Source organism: Mauremys reevesii, linkage group 12, assembly GCF_016161935.1.
Source record: "Mauremys reevesii isolate NIE-2019 linkage group 12, ASM1616193v1, whole genome shotgun sequence".
Taxonomy (NCBI): Eukaryota; Metazoa; Chordata; order Testudines; family Geoemydidae; genus Mauremys; species Mauremys reevesii.
In genome coordinates this window covers 36,892,906-36,910,183 of record NC_052634.1, presented here as the reverse complement: position 1 = coordinate 36,910,183, position 17,278 = coordinate 36,892,906, and the positions used below count along the sequence as shown (strand labels likewise).

Below are 17,278 nucleotides of genomic sequence, written 5' to 3'. Positions count from 1 at the left end.
CTGCAGTCATCCATTAAATGGTTATTATCCCCACTTCTTGCCTGGGGTAGAATGGAAGAGGAGAAAATTCTATTTGTTCTTACTTCATGTTTTACTGAAGCTCAGAGAGGAAGGAACCTGATCTGCCTTAGATTGTAGAGCGGACAGAGAATTTATTTCATTTTGGGCTGTGACTATAAGCATAAGAGTGACACCTAAGAGCTGTTGCTGCTGCCCAATATGGGGCTTAAACTCATGCTGGCAGGATTAAGAGTCTCATGCTCTACCAACTGGGCTGGCCGGATTTGAAGTCAGTCAAGTGCCCAGTCGCAGTGTAGAAGGAGCCCTGAGGGCATTTATTTGCGGAGCTGAGGTTCCCTGTCTGACATTTGCCTTCTTTCCTGGTTCATTATGTCTCCAGCAAGCAAACCAGAGCTGTCACAAGGCTGGTTAGATGCTGCTCTCTAGCCCAGAGAGCTGGGGTTGATTTAACATGCTGTCACCATCAGCTGGTCAGAGTAACCAGCGGGGAGGGTGGAATTTAGGATTCTCCCACCAGTGGGAGGTGCTGTTGGACTCATCTAGTGGGGGAGAGTCTGAAAAAGCTTCTCAGCTCCCAGAGAAGGGGTAGACAAGCCAGTTCCCCACACACACATTTTCACAGGGAATCAGGTCCCCTGAGGAAAAACTTAAAAGAAGCCTGGCCCAGGAGTGTCAGAGAAGGGAATCACTGTTTGTCTTAAGAGGTGGGTTCGGGAAACCTGCAGGTCCTTAGATCCCTCCAGCGCCTGATAGAACCATTTGTGGGGAAGGTCTGGGGAAGCCGAGGAGGACAAGGAGACGGGAAAAGGGCTTGCAGCGGTTGTGCAATCCCCATGCTCCCAGCAGAAGGGTCCGGGGGGCTCAGCACTCAGAACTCACAAGATGGCAAAGCTCAGAGCCCCGTTACAGGGAGTCAGACTGTGATCAGCTCACACCCAGGGCAAGCAACTCCCCTCCCTTGGTCTCTATGCCAGAGCTCCTATCAGCTCAGCGTCCTTCCTGCAAGAGCCAGCTGCTGAGAGGGTTGCGATGGGGTAAATGAAGGCAGAGGAGGGTTGTTCCTCATGGGGTTTTTTTGTGTGGCTCTGTGATCCTGGTCGAAGCGTCATTTGAGTTTGTTTCAGTGGCTTGGGTTGAGCTCAGGTTGTGACCCTGAGCACAGGGGTTCCTGCACTCTCTGCTCTTAGCCCCTCAGGGAATGGACAATGGAGCAGCTTCAGAAATTGGATAGAAAGTAGCCTAAGAAAGTGTAGCATAAGAGAGAAGAAAAATGACATCAGCTCCCTGGTGGTCTAGTGGTTAGGATTTGGCACTTTCACTGCCAAGCCCTGGGTTCAATTCCCAGTCAGGGAAAAGTGGCTTTAAACCAAAAATGCTTCAGTTATTCTTCACTTGCAATGTAAACAAATCCATAGTTTTTCCTGATTTCCCCCATCTTCCCAGTGTCTCCATGGCATGGCTGGCTCCAGGCACCAGAGCACCAAGCAGGTGCCTGGGGTGGTCAATGGAAAGGAGGCTTCAGCAGCAGTTTGGCCCTCTTGGAGGGAAGGACTTGCTGTTGATTGCAGCTTTTTCCCCTCTGCTTGGGGCGGCAAAAACGCTGGAAGTGGCCCTGCTCCATGGAAGACAATTTGTTAAATCCCAGATGAGTGCAGTTCTATCAGTTCTCAGCCTGAGCCCTTAGGTCTTAATCCTGAGGATATTGTCCCACCATGGGGCCATTTCCCGCCTCTCTTTCCTAGGAAAGCACAATTTTCCTTGCACAGACACAGGAACAGCAAGATCTTTCTCTGTCCCTTGTGCAAAGCAGGGGGCCAAATTCCATGGAAACAATGGACAAGCAGGGGGCCCTGGGCACATCCAGCTTTGGCCATGAGATGTTCCCTCCCCTCTTTCTTTATGCCCCTGTTGTTATTTCATGGATTGTCTGGGATGGGGGAAAAGCTGAGTTCACTCCAGGTGGAGGGGAAAAAGGACCCTGAAAATCTCAGGACCAAACCCCCGCTACCAGGATCACCGAGGTGCTGGGGATTTGAATAGGAAAAGGACTGTGTGAATTGTCAAGGTGGGGAATGAATAACAATCTACCACAAGATCCACCTCATTAACCACTGACACAGGCTAATCCTGCTGCCGATAGAAGGAAACTGGGAGTGATTCTTTGCTGTTCAGCCATGGAAACAGTGACCCAATTGCACCGCAGTGAACGTGCTGGGAAAGCTGGACTTTACAGGCAGGTGGAAACACCTGGAGCTCCCCACCCCACTTCTGCCACCAGGGTGAGGTGTGGAGCTGCTCACAGCATCCCCATCATGACCTTGCAGCACGGGGTGGCAGCACCCCACCCAATGCCGGGAGAGGCCTGAGTGTATCTCTGCACCCTGAGACCAGGGCACAAACTCTCTCTGCCCCACATATGGAATCTGGCCCTGCTGCAAGTGACCCCTATGAACAATTAACCTCCAGGAGAGCAGGACTGGCCCTCAGAGAGGGAATGGGCTTCTCGTGAGGCTTATAGGTCACTGGATGCAGTGGAACCAGGAGGGCTCTGAGTGTAATCCCTAGTCCATCTAACCCATGTGGGGATGTAGCTCAGTGGAAGAGCACATGCTTTGCATGTATGAGGCCCTGCGTTCAATCCCCACCATCTCCAAGTTCGTTTTCACCTGCCCCCTACAGTGATCCCATGGACAAGAACCTGGCTGGGAGTGGGGTGAAAGCTCCCTGTGGGCAAAGGGGAGCTGAAATCCCTCAGTGTCCTGGAGTTTAAGCAATGGAAGCTTCAAACCCTGCAGAGGTGTGAGCTGAGGTGCATCAGCAGAAGGTTGGGCTGGACAGGGGCGGTCGGTGTGTACAATTTTTGGTGGTGCCCAGAATGGGACCAAGTCCTGCCCCCCCCCCCCACACACACACCTGCCTAAGGCTCTGGGAGGGAGTTTGGGTGTGGGATGGAGAGGGGCTGGGCTCTGGGAGAGTTTGGGTGCAGGGTCTGGACTCAGTCAGGGGGTTGTGCTGCAGGAGGGTGTGCAGGGGGCAAGTTCTTGGAGGGAGGTTGGGTGCAGGTGTGGGGTCTGGGTTGGGTGTGCAGGAGAGGGTGAGGGGTGCAGCATTTACCTCGGGCATCTCCCAAAAGCAACCTGCACCCTCCTCTGGCAGCAGCCCCTAAGCGGGAGGGCCAGGGGTGTCTCTGTGCATGGCTGCCCGCAGACTCCACCCCCTCAGCTCCCATTGCCACAGTTGGCAGAGTTGGCACTCAGGGCGGGGCAGCGCACGGAGACCTCCCCCACCAGGAGGTGCCAGCCACTCCCGGGAGTGGCGTGCCACATGGAGTGAGGGTGGGCAGGAAACCGCCTTAGTCCCCTTGTGCTGCTGGCGGTGGTGGCGGGGGTCCCTGGGCCCTTTTAAATTGCCCAAGGGTGGCAGGCAGCACTGAGGGGGACACTCCCAAGGGCCTAACGTTGCTTTGCACAATGATAAATCTTGGAACAGGACAGAAATGAAATGGCAGCAGAACCTAAGGAATTAAAAGCCTCCGGATTCTTGTGTGTGCACTGACTCCGAATGGAAACTGTAATTTGACTTGCTTTGTGTCTGCGGCTGGTAAAATATCAAGGCAAAATCATTCCAGTGATTGTGACCCTGGGATTGAGGAGGCTTTGGTCTTATTAAAATGTAACTAGCATGTTACACTTGTGTTTTTAAAGGTGGCTTCCCCAAGCAATCCCAAGTTGTTCTTCCCACAGCTGGCTGATGGGGGGCAGCAGGGGATCTCCCGAATCTGGGGGAATCTCTCTGGGCCCCACTGTTAATTCTCCATCCTTTCTCCTCCTAATCACAGACACCCCTCCCCTCCGCATTATCAGTGTTTTGGAGCGACCCCTCCCTCCCTTTATGGGATACAGACTCTGTGACAGAGACTGACTGGGGCTCCTCTCTGCATGGCCCCAGTGGGGAAGGAAAGAGACTGGAGGGAGGGGAGAAGCTGGGCAGAAGGAGTCAATGGGGCTAAACCAAAACAGAGATTTTCTTTCTGTCAAAATGTCCTGGAGTCTCATGGCTGAAAAGCCGCATCTTGAGTTAGGTTTGATGCATCAGCCTTTCAATTACCAGGCAAAGGTGTGAATCACAGAGACTGATAACTGCCTGCTCCCAGCTTTGCCAAAGAAGCACCTGCACTGGTGCAACTGGTTAGCGCAGACGGTGCTACTGCTGGGATTATGAATTCAAGCGTTATTTGGAGCACTGGTTTTTATTACCTGTGTAGTTTCCCCAACTTGCTTTGCTTAATTTGCATGGAAAGTGCCCTACTAGGAAAAGGAGAGTAAGTTCTAAAATGTGGAAGTAGGTGCACAGCTTGGAAACATCCCCCCTGTGCTGCCATTAGTTCCAGTAGATTGTTCACTGGCAGCATGAATTGATTTCTTTGCTGCTGTGAAGCTGCCAGGAAAAGTCTCTGGTCACCAGAGCTCCCTGCTTCTTCCAGCACATCCCTGGCTCCTTCCCTGCCCCAGTCACTGCTGTAGGAGGGTCCTATATACACTGAGCCTAAAACTTTTCCAAGCCCTCTTAGCACAGTTGGCAGCGTGTCAGTCTCATAATCTGAAAGTTCTGAGTTCAAGCCTCAGAAAAGTCAATGGTTTTCTCCCTGCTTCAGATTTTCTACAGGAAATCAGAGAAAAGAAACTAGAGGAGTGGTTTCTAGACACCCTCCCACCCATCTCACACACACACACAGAGACTTTTCTAAGGCATTATCTTTTCCTTCTCTATGGAGCTTGTATTCTTCACAGAGCAAAATAAAACAAAAACATGCAAGTCCAAGCCTAATGCAGTATGAAACTCAATACAGATAAAATCTCACCCTCAGAGATCTTTCAATAAGCTTCTTTTGCAGACTAGACTTATTTTATGTCTGGGCCCAATCTTTTCACCTGGTATAGTCTGTGTTCCAGCTCAGGTGGTAGCTAGGGATGTCTCATGACTGCAGCCATGTTTGTTCAGTTCCACCCCCTTATACAGCTTTGGTACAAGGCAGGAATTTTTTGTCTCTCTACTGGTGAAGAGCCCCAGGTTTAAGATGGATTCCTGTACCAGGTGACATGGTCACATGTCCTGTGAGACCCCCAAGCCTTCATTCTTCCTGGCCTGACTCACAGATGGTGCAGGACAGAGCCATCTCCAGTCAATTGTCCTGGTCAATGGGATCCATCAAGATTCCAAACCACTATTAATGGCCCACACTTTGCATCATTACAACAGGACCTCAGAGTTATAGTTCATATTTCTAGTTTCAGATACAGGAATGATCGGTTCATACAAATAGGATGAATACACACAGTAGATTATAAGCTTTGTAATGATACCTTACAAGAGACCTTTTGCATGGAGCATAATCCAGTCACTTTATATTCACACTCATTAGCATATTTTCATAAAATCCTATGGAGTGCAACGTCACAGCAGGGAAAGGGTTTTACTGCAGCACCTGGGAGCAGTTGAGTTTCATGTTCAGGCTGTGGATGAGTTCCTCCAGGTTTCTCGTAAGCACACAGGGACCTTAGCGGGTGCTCTCGATACAGGAATGGCCCAGATATGATAAAGTGATGGGGATTGCATTTTCCTTTTTTATTTCTGTATTTCCAATGACATTTCTGTTTGTGATTTCGTTTTGCTTTGTATAACTGTGTTTTCTCAGGGATTTGATATTTAACTAAAAAAAGAATAAGGCCTCAGGGCACCGGATGGAGGAGCAGGCTGGGGCTAGGACTGCTAAGAGCAGAGTTGCAGGTTTTCTGTATTGTTTCCTGCCCTCATTTTCATGACGAGTTTCTCTTCTGCACAAAATTTGTTTCTTTTACATGTGAGCCTGGCTAGCTCAGTTGGCAGAGCATCAGACTTTTAATCTGAGGGTCCAGGGTTCAAGTCCCTGGTCAGGTGAAGCAGGAACCCTTCCTGTCAAAACGGAAGAAGGCATCTCTCTAGGGTGTTATTTGACCTTTTTTCCCCAGGACTTGGCGTTTCACTAGGAAGGGCCATGTACTGCCTGGGACGGAAGGGGCAACTTCCTCACATGCCCACTGGCCTCTCAGGCTGGATTAAGAAAGGCCTCTGGGAGCTGCAGCAAACTGCTGCATGACAACTTGGTGAGCAAATGCAGGGCTGCCCCCACAGGGTCATCCACACCAGAGCTCAGCAGAGGTCTGGGGGTTCCCTATTGGTCCCATGGTGTAAGGGCAGCACTCGGGACTTTGAATCCTGCAATCTGAGCTGAATTCTTGGTGGGATCTGAGGACAATTCCTGTGCCACAAACCCTGCTGGGTCTTCCAAGGCTCTGTCTTGCTCTCTCAAAGGCCATGAAAGCCTGTCTTTTACCCGCTAGCTGTTGTGACTTGAGCACAAGAGGGGACGTTTGATCCAGAAGCCTGGCCATGCCTGGAGTCCTGTAGGGAGGGATGCGAGCTCCATTTCCTCTGAGTCCTGAAGCTGGGCTGCAGCCTGGCCTAGCAGGCAGCCCTATTGGTTGACCTACTGGCCCAAAGTCACTCGGGCGGTGTTGGTGTTCCCCAGGGATGCTGACGGGCCTAAGGGAGGGAGGCTCAATACTCCCCCCATCAGTCAGGGCGGAAGGGGAGGGCTGCAAGCAGGGCCGGCTTTAGGCCGATTTGCCCGATTCCCCCGAATTGGGCCCCGCGCCTGAGAGGGCCCCGCGCCGGCAGCGTCTCCCGGAAGCAGCAGCTGTTGTTGCTAGGCAACGAGAGACCCTGGCAGAGGCAGCCGCCTGGGTGTTGCAGGTCAGGAGGGGGGGGGGGGGAAGGCACATGTGCTTTGCAGCCTTCCTTCCCCTCCCCCACCCCCAGCACTCACCTGGAGGAGACGCCGAGGGAGCTTCCTGTCCGGTGGGAGACAGGAATCTCTGCCGTGCACCTCACTCACCTGAGCAGCTGCTGGGGCTTCCAGCCGTGAGTGTCTGACCCTGTGATCCCCGCAGGGTTGTAATATTGGGCTGGTGTTGTGGTTTTCGTGGTGTTGCTGTTTGAGGGTGAGTTGGTGCCTGCCTGTGTCTGGTTCAAAACTAAAGTCGGGATCATGTAACCCAGGAAAAAAGCCCCGAGCCGGTACTTAGTGCTGTGAACTCCAGGTGAGAGAGAGAGGGGGGTTTGGAGGAGGAAACCAAATACATCAAGAGGGGAGAATGTGAAAGGTCTGCAACACGGCAGGCTGAGACTTCTCTCCCCCCCCCTTCCTGGCAAGAGGGGAAACTGAGGCACGGCATGATCTGATTCCCCTCTCCAAATTATTTTGCAAAGAAAGAGGACGGAGGCGCCTATCCAGACCAGTTCCCTCCCATCAACTCTGCTTTCCCTGCTGCAAGATCTCTGTAGGGGCTGAATATTTCCATTAAACTATGGCTCCTTCGTTTGCCCTGCAACAATAAATTAGACCAGCTTTCGGGGGGGGCTATTCCCCTCCCCCAAAGCTGTGGGGATATTAAGGTTTTTTTGAGGGGGGGGCATGATAATATTCCAGATCAATCAAATGCCCAGCTCAGCTTTCTAGCCATCCAGCAGCTCTAGGGCAGGGAAGGGAGGTGCTCTTGGTGCAGAGTGGTTGCAAAACAGGGGTGAATTTAGCGGGGGGGGGGGGGCCAGTTGAAATCCCGCCTCATGCAGCCATACAGAATCGCTGGCAGCGCTGGGAGAGGCCAGGAGTGGAAACAGGTGGCCTGGGGGTGGGGGGACATTTGCCCTCAGTCCTGGGCTCTGGGATGGACTAGGCTGGGTGGTGGGTTCAGTCTCGTCTTCCAGCCTGTTGCTCTCACTGAGGTTTGTGGTTTTCATCTGGCTCCACCGAAAAGATCAAACAAGCCCAGTAGAAAAGCGGGGTGAGAGAGGCGGGAAAGGGTGTGTAATGGGTTAAAGTGACCCATCAACGAAAGAGTAAAACCAGAGTTTGACTGGGTTTCCCCCCAGCCACCACTCCTGCAAACACTGGGCAAGGGGCAGCCCCATTCCCCACCGAGGCTATGGTGAGGGGCAGCAGAGGAGGAAGGAAGCCACATGTGAGGGCAGTCCCCTCCCCTCCCCCCCCAAGCACCCAGCACCCCCTCTCTGGCCCCCAAACTCTGTCCCAGAGCCTGCACCCAGCCCTCCGCACTCCCTCCCAGAGCCTGCACCCCTCCACCCTTCCTGCACCCCACCCCGTGCCCCAGCCCAGAGCCTGCACCCAGCACCCAAACTCCATCCCACTCAGCCTGGGCAAAGCTCTCCTTGGTCTGGCTCCCAGCCCCTCTCCAAGGGTTGCAGCTGTCTGGGGGTGCTGCCTTCCACACCTTCCTCATTCACACCTCATCCATTCAACAGGGCAACTGATTACAAAGTGGGGGGAAGATCTTATTCTACTCCAAGCAAAAAGACATTTTCTTTTACCTTAATTACACTACCTTTAGGGCCTGCTATAACATATTACCAAGGTTCAATACAAAGTCATATAAAAGTTATACAAAAATGCATAATGCAGAGATTTATCTACAACTGCATTGATTGACTGCGGTGTGCAGTAATATAGGGATCCCTGGGTCTTTGAATGAGGCTTTATACTTGGGGGGAAGGGTGAGGGGGTAAGTGGCGAGTGGTCAAAGAGGCGAGCAGTGAACCAGCAGGGGCTCTAGGGGCGGGCATGGGGTTTCTGGCAGGGAGGAGAAGGTGAAAGGAGGCGAGTGGTGGTGGGGACTGACTAGGAGGGATGCAGCAAGCCAGCAGGGAGCTAGGGGGCGACGAAGGCTGTGAGGGGGGGGCTGAGCAGGGAGGGGGCAGGTCCTATTTTACTGCTGTGATCTGGTCACCCCATGTGGGCTGTTTCTTCCTGCCCCCTGCCCCCACCGAACCTTGTTTCGATGGGGCGGAGCTGGGGACGGAGGGTTTGTTTCCATGGAGCCGGGCGGCGCTGGGGGGGGGCGGGGAATGAGGGGGCAATTTTATATTAATAAGGAAATAATTTATAAATTTTAATAAAATAAACATTAATGAAGAAAATCAGTTGTACAACTATCAAAACAAATTATTTTCCTGATATGAAAGTGCAAATCAGCTAATTAATATATGATGCAATGTATGTAATAATAATTTTGTTATTATTTATATAGTCATGGAAAGTAAATAATACATGGAAGAAATGAAAGGGTTTTTTTTAAGGTTTTTTTTGTTTTAGTCATCCCTGCCGTGGCCCCATCGAAACTGTTCGAATTGGGCCCCGCACTTCCTGAAGCCGGCCCTGACAATGAGGCTAATCATCTAGTGGAACAAGCTCTGCAAGGGACGTGGTTAATTCCCCATCACTGCCCTGTGTAAATCAAGACTGCAGCTCTTGCTGCGGACACCTGGTGTGTGGGTGTCCCTGTTCCCCCTTCAGAACCTCTGGTACATGGTGCTTCCCTGCTCCCAGTTCAAGATCCCCATCATGTGGGTGCTCCCATCCAGGATCTCTGGTGGGTGTCTCTGTCCCCCACCCCATGAACTAGCTCCAGTGTGTGGTTTCCCCTGCCTGCCCCCATCCGGGATCTGTGGGTGTCTCTGTTCCCCTTTTCAAGATCCGTGTTGCTTGGGTGCGTCCCTTCCCCCAAGTCAGACTCCCCATTGTGTGGGTGCTCCCATCCCCCCGTCCAGTCTCTGCGGGGGTGTCTGTATAAAAAGAGACTGTGTCTCACTGTCTTGCCCAGGCTACGCTGCAGGGGCTATTCACAGGTGCAACCCCACTACTGATTAGCATGGGAGTTTTGACCTGCTCTGTTTCCAACCTGGGCCGGTTCACCCCTCCTTAGACAACCTGGGGACCCCAAGCTTCCCTGGGATCACCATATTGATGCCAAACTTAGTGTGGACACCCGATCGGCACAGCCCCCTGCAGCCTAGAACTCCTGAGCTCAAGCGATCCGCCGGCCTCAGCCTCCCCAGGAGCTGGGATCACAGGCACCAGCCACGGGACCCAGCTGGTTACAGGGTCTCCCGCTTCCAACTTCAGGCTTCAGCCTGGGAGCTCTGCGCTCAGAGCGGGTGGAAGTGGAGCCTGGAACTGAGCTGATGCGCTGAAGGTTATTTGCTCTGCGCGCTTCACATGGAGGTGAAAACACGGGGCACAGATCTTTGAGCACAACCCTTGTCCTGAGCAATGGGTGAGTGGGGCTGCATAAGAGAAACCGGCTCTCCCTGGCAGGGCTGCAGCGGCTCTTCACAGGGGCAGTCCCATGGCCAATCGGTACCAGAGTTTTGAAAGCCTCCTTTTACTGGACTGACCTGGCTCCCCTCTCTCTAGGGGGACTGGCGACCCCAAACTTCCCAGAAACCATCATAGCGAGGCCAACCTGAGCACAGACACCTGCTCAGCACCCCGGGGTGCAACCCTGAACTCCGGCAATCAGCTACACTCAGCTGCCCACCCAACAAGCGTTACATGCAGGAGCCTTCGTGCCCCACGTGTTCAGGTCCCTCCCAGCGCCAGCTTTAAACTCCGCTGCTCAGTTCTGGCGTTGGCCCACGGGGCAGCCGGAGCTGAGCCAACGCCTCCCGTTGCTGGTTGCGTTTCCCGCTCCTCGTGGCAGGTTCACACCCCGCAGGCAGATCTCTGAATCGGAGCCGAACCGTTCCCCAAATCCAGCGCTTTAGCAGCAGCTTTGCTAGGAAAGCGCTGACGTCCCCAAGTAACGTAAGAGCCAGAGCGCTGTGTCCAGGATCTTCTATTGGGCCCCTCACCGTGGTGTCTGTCGGGCGCAAGGAGAAACCAGGGAAATGTTTTCATGGCATTTAAGGGCAGAAGGGGCCATTAGCTCAGCTAGTCTGACCCCGAATAATACAGAATTACACCATGACACGTATTGATCCCACAGACCTTAGATAGATCAAAGCGTTTCAGCCCTCAGGAAGGAGGCTAAACTGGGTACCAGAGGCAGTGAACAAGGGGCCCCCAAGGCAATGGCAGGGAACTGACGAGGTGAAATATGCCCAGATGATCCCAGCAGGCGACCCACCCCCATGCCACAGAGGTGGGAGTCCCTGTTCCTCCTGCCCTTAAGAATCTCTGGTGGTAAGTGGGTCCCCCCAGTTCCCCAGGTAAGAATCCTCCATGTGGTTTCCCTGGCTTCACATCCAGATAAGAACATTGTGTGGAGGGAGTGGGAGGAAGGTTGTCTGGCAGATATGTAAAGGGGACTGTGTCTCCCTGTCTGGCCCAGGCTCCTGGGAGGAAGTGATCTCAGTGTGTCTGGCTGTCTCCATTCCTCCCACCCATAAGAATCCCTGGTGTGTGGGTGCACCCTAGACCATTACGGATCTCTGGGGGTGGGTGTCTCTCTCCCCTAGTCAGGATCTCTGGGACGTGCCTGTATAAAAGGAGACTTTGACTCACCCAGGCTGGGCTGCCATCATGGAACAGACCAGGTCCTTCTGTGGAGGGTTTGCGTTCCTCCAAGGACGTGATCTCAGTGTGTGTGGGTGTCCCTGTCCCTTCAACCCTTAACAATCCCTGGTGCGTGGGTGCGCTGGGCCCCATTACAATCCCCTCTGTCTTACCCCCCATGAGGGATCCATTTGATGTGGGTGTTCTCCACACTACCGGGGGTGTCTGGTTCCCCTGTCCCTCCTGGTTAATAGTGGAGTGTGTGGGTGTCCCCCCAGCCCGTTACGGATCCGTGTTGTGCGGATGCCCCCGTTCTTCTCATTAAGAATGGTGCAATGGAGCATAAGGGTGTGTCCCCCACCCCATGAACTAGCTCCCGTGTGTGGTTCCCCTACCCCCATCCAGGCTCTGTGGTGTGTGGGTGTCGCTGTTCCTCTTTTCAAGATCCGTGTTGCAGGGGGGGCATCCCTCCCCCCAAGTCAGAATCCCCAGCATGTGGGTGCTCCCATCCCCCCAGCCAGGCTCTGCGGGGGGGGGGGTGTCTAAAAGGAGACCATGTCTCACCGAGGCTACGCTGCAGGGGTTACTCACAGGGACAACCCCACTACTGATCAGCATGGGAGTTTTGACCTGCTCCATTTCTGACCTGGGTCGGTTCACCCCTCCTTAGGCAACCTGGGGACCCCAAGCTTCCCTGGGATCACCATAGTGATGCTGAACTTAGTGTGGACACCTGATCAGCACAACCCCCTGCAGCCCAGAACTCCTGAGCTCAAGCGATCTGCCGGCCTCAGCCTCCCCAGGAGCTGGGATCACAGGCACCAGCCACAGGGCCTGGCTTGTTTCTCAGCCTGGCAGCTGGAGCTTTAAACTCTGCTTGTGAGCTCTGTGCCTTGGCCAGACGGGGACAGCCTGGAACTGGGAAATGCTCCTGCTTCCCCGCCCCTCTCATGTCGAGCTGCAGGCGCCGCTGTCCTCCCAGGTAAGATCCCGGATGTTTGGTGCCCCATCCCCGTCCAGGTGTCCGGGTACCTCTGCCCCATACAGAATCCTGGGTGTGTGGGTGTCCGTCCCTCTGCAGAGGATCCCGGAGTGTGGATGCCCTTGTCCCCCGCTACAAGATCCTGGGTGTGTGGGTGCCACTCTCCCTCCCAGTAGATCTCTGGTGGGTGGGTCCCCAGGGTGTGAGTGCTCCCATCCCCCGATACAGGCTGGGGGGGGTAAAACTGGCTCTCCCTGTCCTGCCCAGGCGGTGCTACAGCAGCTGTTCACAGGGGCAGCAACCCCACTGTCACCCTGCAACTTTAACCTGCTCCAGGGGTGACCTGCTTCACCCTCCTGTGGGAGCCCGGGGACCCCAAACTTCCCAGAGTCACCTGATCGATGCTGAGCTGAGCTGTCCCTTGTGCAAAGCAGGGGGCCAAATTCCAGGGAAACAATGGATAAGCAGGGGGCCATGGGCACATCCAGCCCTGGCCGTGAGATGTTCCCTCCCCTTTTCTTTATGCCCCTGTTGTTATTTCATGGATTGTCTGGGATGGGGGAAAACTGAGTTCACTCCAGGTGGAGGGGGGAAGAACCCTGAAAATCTCAGGCCCCAACTCCTGCTACGAGGATCACTGAGGTGCTGGGAATCTGCATGGGAAAGGGATGGTGTGAATTGTCAAGGTGGGGAATGAATATCAATCTACAACAAGAGCCACCTCATTAATCACTGACACAGGCTAATCCTGCTGCTGATAGAAGGAAACTGGGAGTGATTCTTTGCTGTTCAGCCATGGAAACTGTGACCCAATTGCACCGCAGTGAATGTGCTGGGAAAGCTGGACTTTACAGGCAGGTGGAAAGAGCAGATCCTAGAAACACCTGGAGCTCCCCACAGCACTTCTGCCACCGGGGTCAGGTGTTGAGCGACTCACAGCGCCCCTCCCCTCCCATTACATTCCAGGAGGGGGTGGCAGCACCCCCCACCCAATGCAGGGGAGAGGGCTGAGTGTATCTCTGCACCCTGAGCCCAGGGCACCCACTCTCTCTGCCCACACATCGAATCTGGCCCTGCAGCAGAGTGACCCCTAAGAACCAGCAACTTCCAGGACAGCAGATTTGGCCTCAGAGCAGGGAATGTGTCCCTCATGCTGCTTTTAGGCCACTAGGTGCTCTGGAAACAGGAGGGCTCTAAGTGTAACCTATAGCACAAATGGCCCATCTGGGGATGTAGCTTAGTTGTAGAGCACATGCTTTGCATGTATGAGGTCCTGGGTTCAATCCTAGCATCTCCAGGTTCTTTTCACCCTGCTGCTTTGCTCATGCCCTGCAGGAGTTTCAATCCTGCTCAGTGAGGGGCTAGTGCCAATTGCATGGAAGGTCTGGGGGGGTTTCTGCTCCTAAGTCTCCTCTGCACATTTAAGATTCCCACCTGCTGTGCTGCTTGGGACAAGGGTAGATGAGAAGGAGAATCCTCCAGCACTGGAGGAAAGGTCCCATCTGCACAGACTGAGAGGCAAAGACTAGACTTATTTCTTGTCTGGGCCCAATCTTTTCACCTGCTATAGCCCTTGTTCCAGCTCAGGTGGTAGCTAGGGGATGTCTCATGACTGCAGCCACGTTTGTTCAGTTCCACCCTCTTATAGAGCTTTGGTACAAGGCAGGAATCTTTTGTCTCTCTCCTGGGGAAAAGCCCCAGGTTTAAGATGGATTCCTGTACCAGGTGACATGGTCACATGTCCCGTGAGACACACCCCCCCCCCAAGCCTTCATTCTTCCTGGCCTGACTCACAGATGGTGAAGGACAGAGCCATCTCCAGTAAATTGTCCTGGTTAATGGGCCATCAAGAATCCAAACCACTATTAATGTCCCACACTTTGCATCATTACAACAGGATCTCAGAGTTATAGTTCATATTTCTAATTTCAGATCCAAGAATGATCGGTTCATACAAATAGGATGAACACACACCGTAGATTATAAGCTTTGTAATGATACCTTACAAGAGACCTTTTGAATGAAGCATAGTCCAGTCACTTTATATTCACACTCATTAGCATACTTTAATAAAATCCTAAGAAGTGCAACTTCACAACAGGGAAAGGGTTTTACTGTGGCACCTGGGAGCAGTTGAGTTTCATGTTCAGGCTGTGGTATGAGTTCGTCCAGGTTTCTCGTAAGCACACAGGGACCTTCGCGGGTGCTCTCGATACAGGAATGGCCCAGATATGATAAAGTGATGGGAATTGCATTTTCCTTTTTTATTTCTGTATTTCCAATGACATTTCTGTTTGTGATTTCATTTTGCTTTGTATAACTGTGTTTTCTCCTGGATTTGATATTTAACAAAAAAAAGAATATGGCCTCAGGGCACCAGATGGAGGAGCAGGCGGGGCTAGGACTGCTAAGAGAGCGAGAGTAGCAGGTTTTCTGTATAGTTTCCTGCCCTCATTTTTCTTGACTAGTTTCTCTTCTGTACAAAATTTGCTTTTTGTAGAGTGTGAGCCTGGCTAGCTCAGTTAGCAGCGCATCAGCCTTCTAATTTGAGGGTCCAGGATTCAAGTCCCTGGTGAGGCAAAGAAACACTTTCCCCCTGTGACATCCCCAAAGAGTTTCAGAAGGACTCTCCTTGACTTTAGTTTTTCCTTTTCAGGACATGGCCTTTCCCAGGAAGGGCCCTTTACTGCCTGGGACTGAAGGTGCTACTGCCTCACCTGTCCACTGGCCTCACAGTCTGGAGGAAGAAAGGCCTCTGGGCCTGCAGCAAAGTGCTGCGTGCTGACTTTTTCAGCAAATGCAGGGCTGGCCAGAGAGGCACGTTCCCACTGAGTCCTCCCTGCCAGAAAAAATTGTCCCCAGACACAGGCGGCTCAGGCCCGGCACACCAAGCACATGCTTGGGACAGCAAGCCACGAGGGTGCTCTGCCGGTCACGCGAGGCGGCAGGAAGGCTGCCTTCGGCGGCCTGCCTGCGAAGGTCCGCTGATCCTGCGACGGCGGACCTCCTGCAGGCAAGCTGCCGAAGGCAACCTGTCTGCCGTGCTTGGGGCAGCAAAATGCCTAGAGCCGCCCCTGCCCACAGAGTCCTCCCTGCTGGAAGTCTACAGTAATCAACAGGTGCTCTGCTGGTCCCATGGTGTAAGGGCCAGCACTCAGGACTTTGAATCCTGCAATCTGAGGTGAAGTCTCAGTGGAATCTGAGAACAATTCCTGGGCCACAAACCCTGCTGGGTCTTCCAAAGCTCTATCTTGCTTTCTCAAAGGCCACGACAACCTCTACAAAGGTTTTTCTCCTGCTGATAATAGCTCACCTTAACTGATCACTCGTTATAGTGTGTATGGCAACACCCAATTTTCATGTCCTCTCTGAGTGTGTGTGTGTATTTTCCACTGCATGCATCCAGTGAAGTTGGTTTTAGCCCAGAAAAGCTTATGCTCAAATAAATTTGTTAGTTTCTAAGGTGCCACAAGAACTCCTTGTTCTTTTTGCAGATAAATTAATGGAGGTTAAGTCCATGAATGGCTATTAGCCAGGATGGGTAAGGAATGGTGTCCCTAGCCTCTGTTTGTCAGAGGGTGGAGATGGATGGCAGGAGAGAGATCATTTGCTCATTACCTGTTAGATTCAGTCCCTCTGGGGCACCTAGCATTGGCCACTGTTGGCAGATAGTAAAGGTCCATCCAACCTCACATCCTATGTGGGAATCAGGAAAATTATTAGAGAAAAAAGTATTGATAGCCCTAGAGGTGTTTATGTTGTTGATCTCCTTGCAGATTCTCTGATGACTAACATGGGCTAAGTGCCCACAGAAGGTTTTCCACACTCACTGCATTTATAGGGTCTCCACCGGTGTGGATTCTCTGATGTTTAGAAAGGCTTGAGCTGCGAGTGAAGTTTTTCCCGCACTCACTGCATTCATAGGGCCTCTTCCCTGTGTGGATTCTCTGATGCCTAATAAGGTCTGAGCTGGTAATAAAGGTTTTCCCACACTCACTGCATTCAGAGGGCCTCTCCCCTGTGTGGATTCTCTGATGTTGAGAAAGGGCTGAACTGTTAGTGAAGCATTTTCCACACTCACTGCATTCTTAGGGCCTCTTCCCTGTGTGGATTCTCTGATGTGTAATAAGGTGTGAACTGCGACTGAATTTTCCCCCACATTCACTGCATTCATAGGGCCTCTCCCCTGTGTGGATTCTCTGATGTTGAGAAAGGGATGAGCTGTCAGTGAAGCATTTACCACACTCACTGCATTCATAGGGCCTCTCCCCTGTGTGGATTCTCTGATGGGTAAGCAGGTGTGAACTGCGACTGAAGGTTTTCCCACATTCACTGCATTCATAGGGCCTCTCCCCTGTGTGGAGTCTCTGATGTTGAGAAAGGGCTGAGCTGTCAGTGAAGCATTTTCCACACTCACTGCATTCATAGGGCCTCTCCCCTGTGTGGATTCTCTGATGTTGATAAAGGCCTGAGCTGCTAGTGAAGCATTTACCACACTCACTGCATTCATAGGGCCTCTCCCCTGTGTGGATTCTCTGATGGGTAAGCAGGTGTGAACTGCGACTGAAGGTTTTCCCACATTCACTGCATTCATAGGGCCTCTCCCCTGTGTGGATTCTCTGATGTTGAGAAAGGCCTGAGCTGCTAGGAAGCATTTTCCAAACTCAGTGCATTCATAGGGCCTCTTCCTGTGTGGATTCTGTGATGCTTTATAAGGATGGAGTAATCACATACGTTTTCCCCAAACTCAGTGCATGTATTTTTTCTCTTTCTGCTGAGGATTTCCTGTTGTGTTGTGGTTTCCTTGAGGTCCTTCTGAGTTTCCTGACAGGAAATACATTTACCCACTTTCTCCTGGCTGGTTTCCCTGCTCTCCTTCTGGTCTG

The 17,278-nt window shown here is 52.6% G+C and overlaps 1 protein-coding gene and 3 non-coding genes across 4 annotated transcripts in view; 3 read left to right on the top strand and 1 right to left on the bottom strand.

The window, feature by feature from the left end:
* Positions 1-17,278, bottom strand: part of LOC120375609 (zinc finger protein 850-like) — a gene marked incomplete at both ends in the record, with an annotated part of 390,939 nt that overhangs the window by 299,161 nt on the left and 74,500 nt on the right. Inside the window, 1 exon segment of the mRNA XM_039496346.1 lies at positions 16,243-16,848. Coding sequence (XP_039352280.1) covers positions 16,243-16,848 — 606 coding nt within the window.
* Positions 1,303-1,374, top strand: TRNAE-UUC. The gene has a single exon. It is a non-coding gene; the product is annotated as a tRNA-Glu (tRNA).
* TRNAA-UGC lies at positions 2,603-2,674 on the top strand. Its single transcript has one exon. It is a non-coding gene; the product is annotated as a tRNA-Ala (tRNA).
* Positions 5,886-5,958, top strand: TRNAK-UUU. The gene has a single exon. It is a non-coding gene; the product is annotated as a tRNA-Lys (tRNA).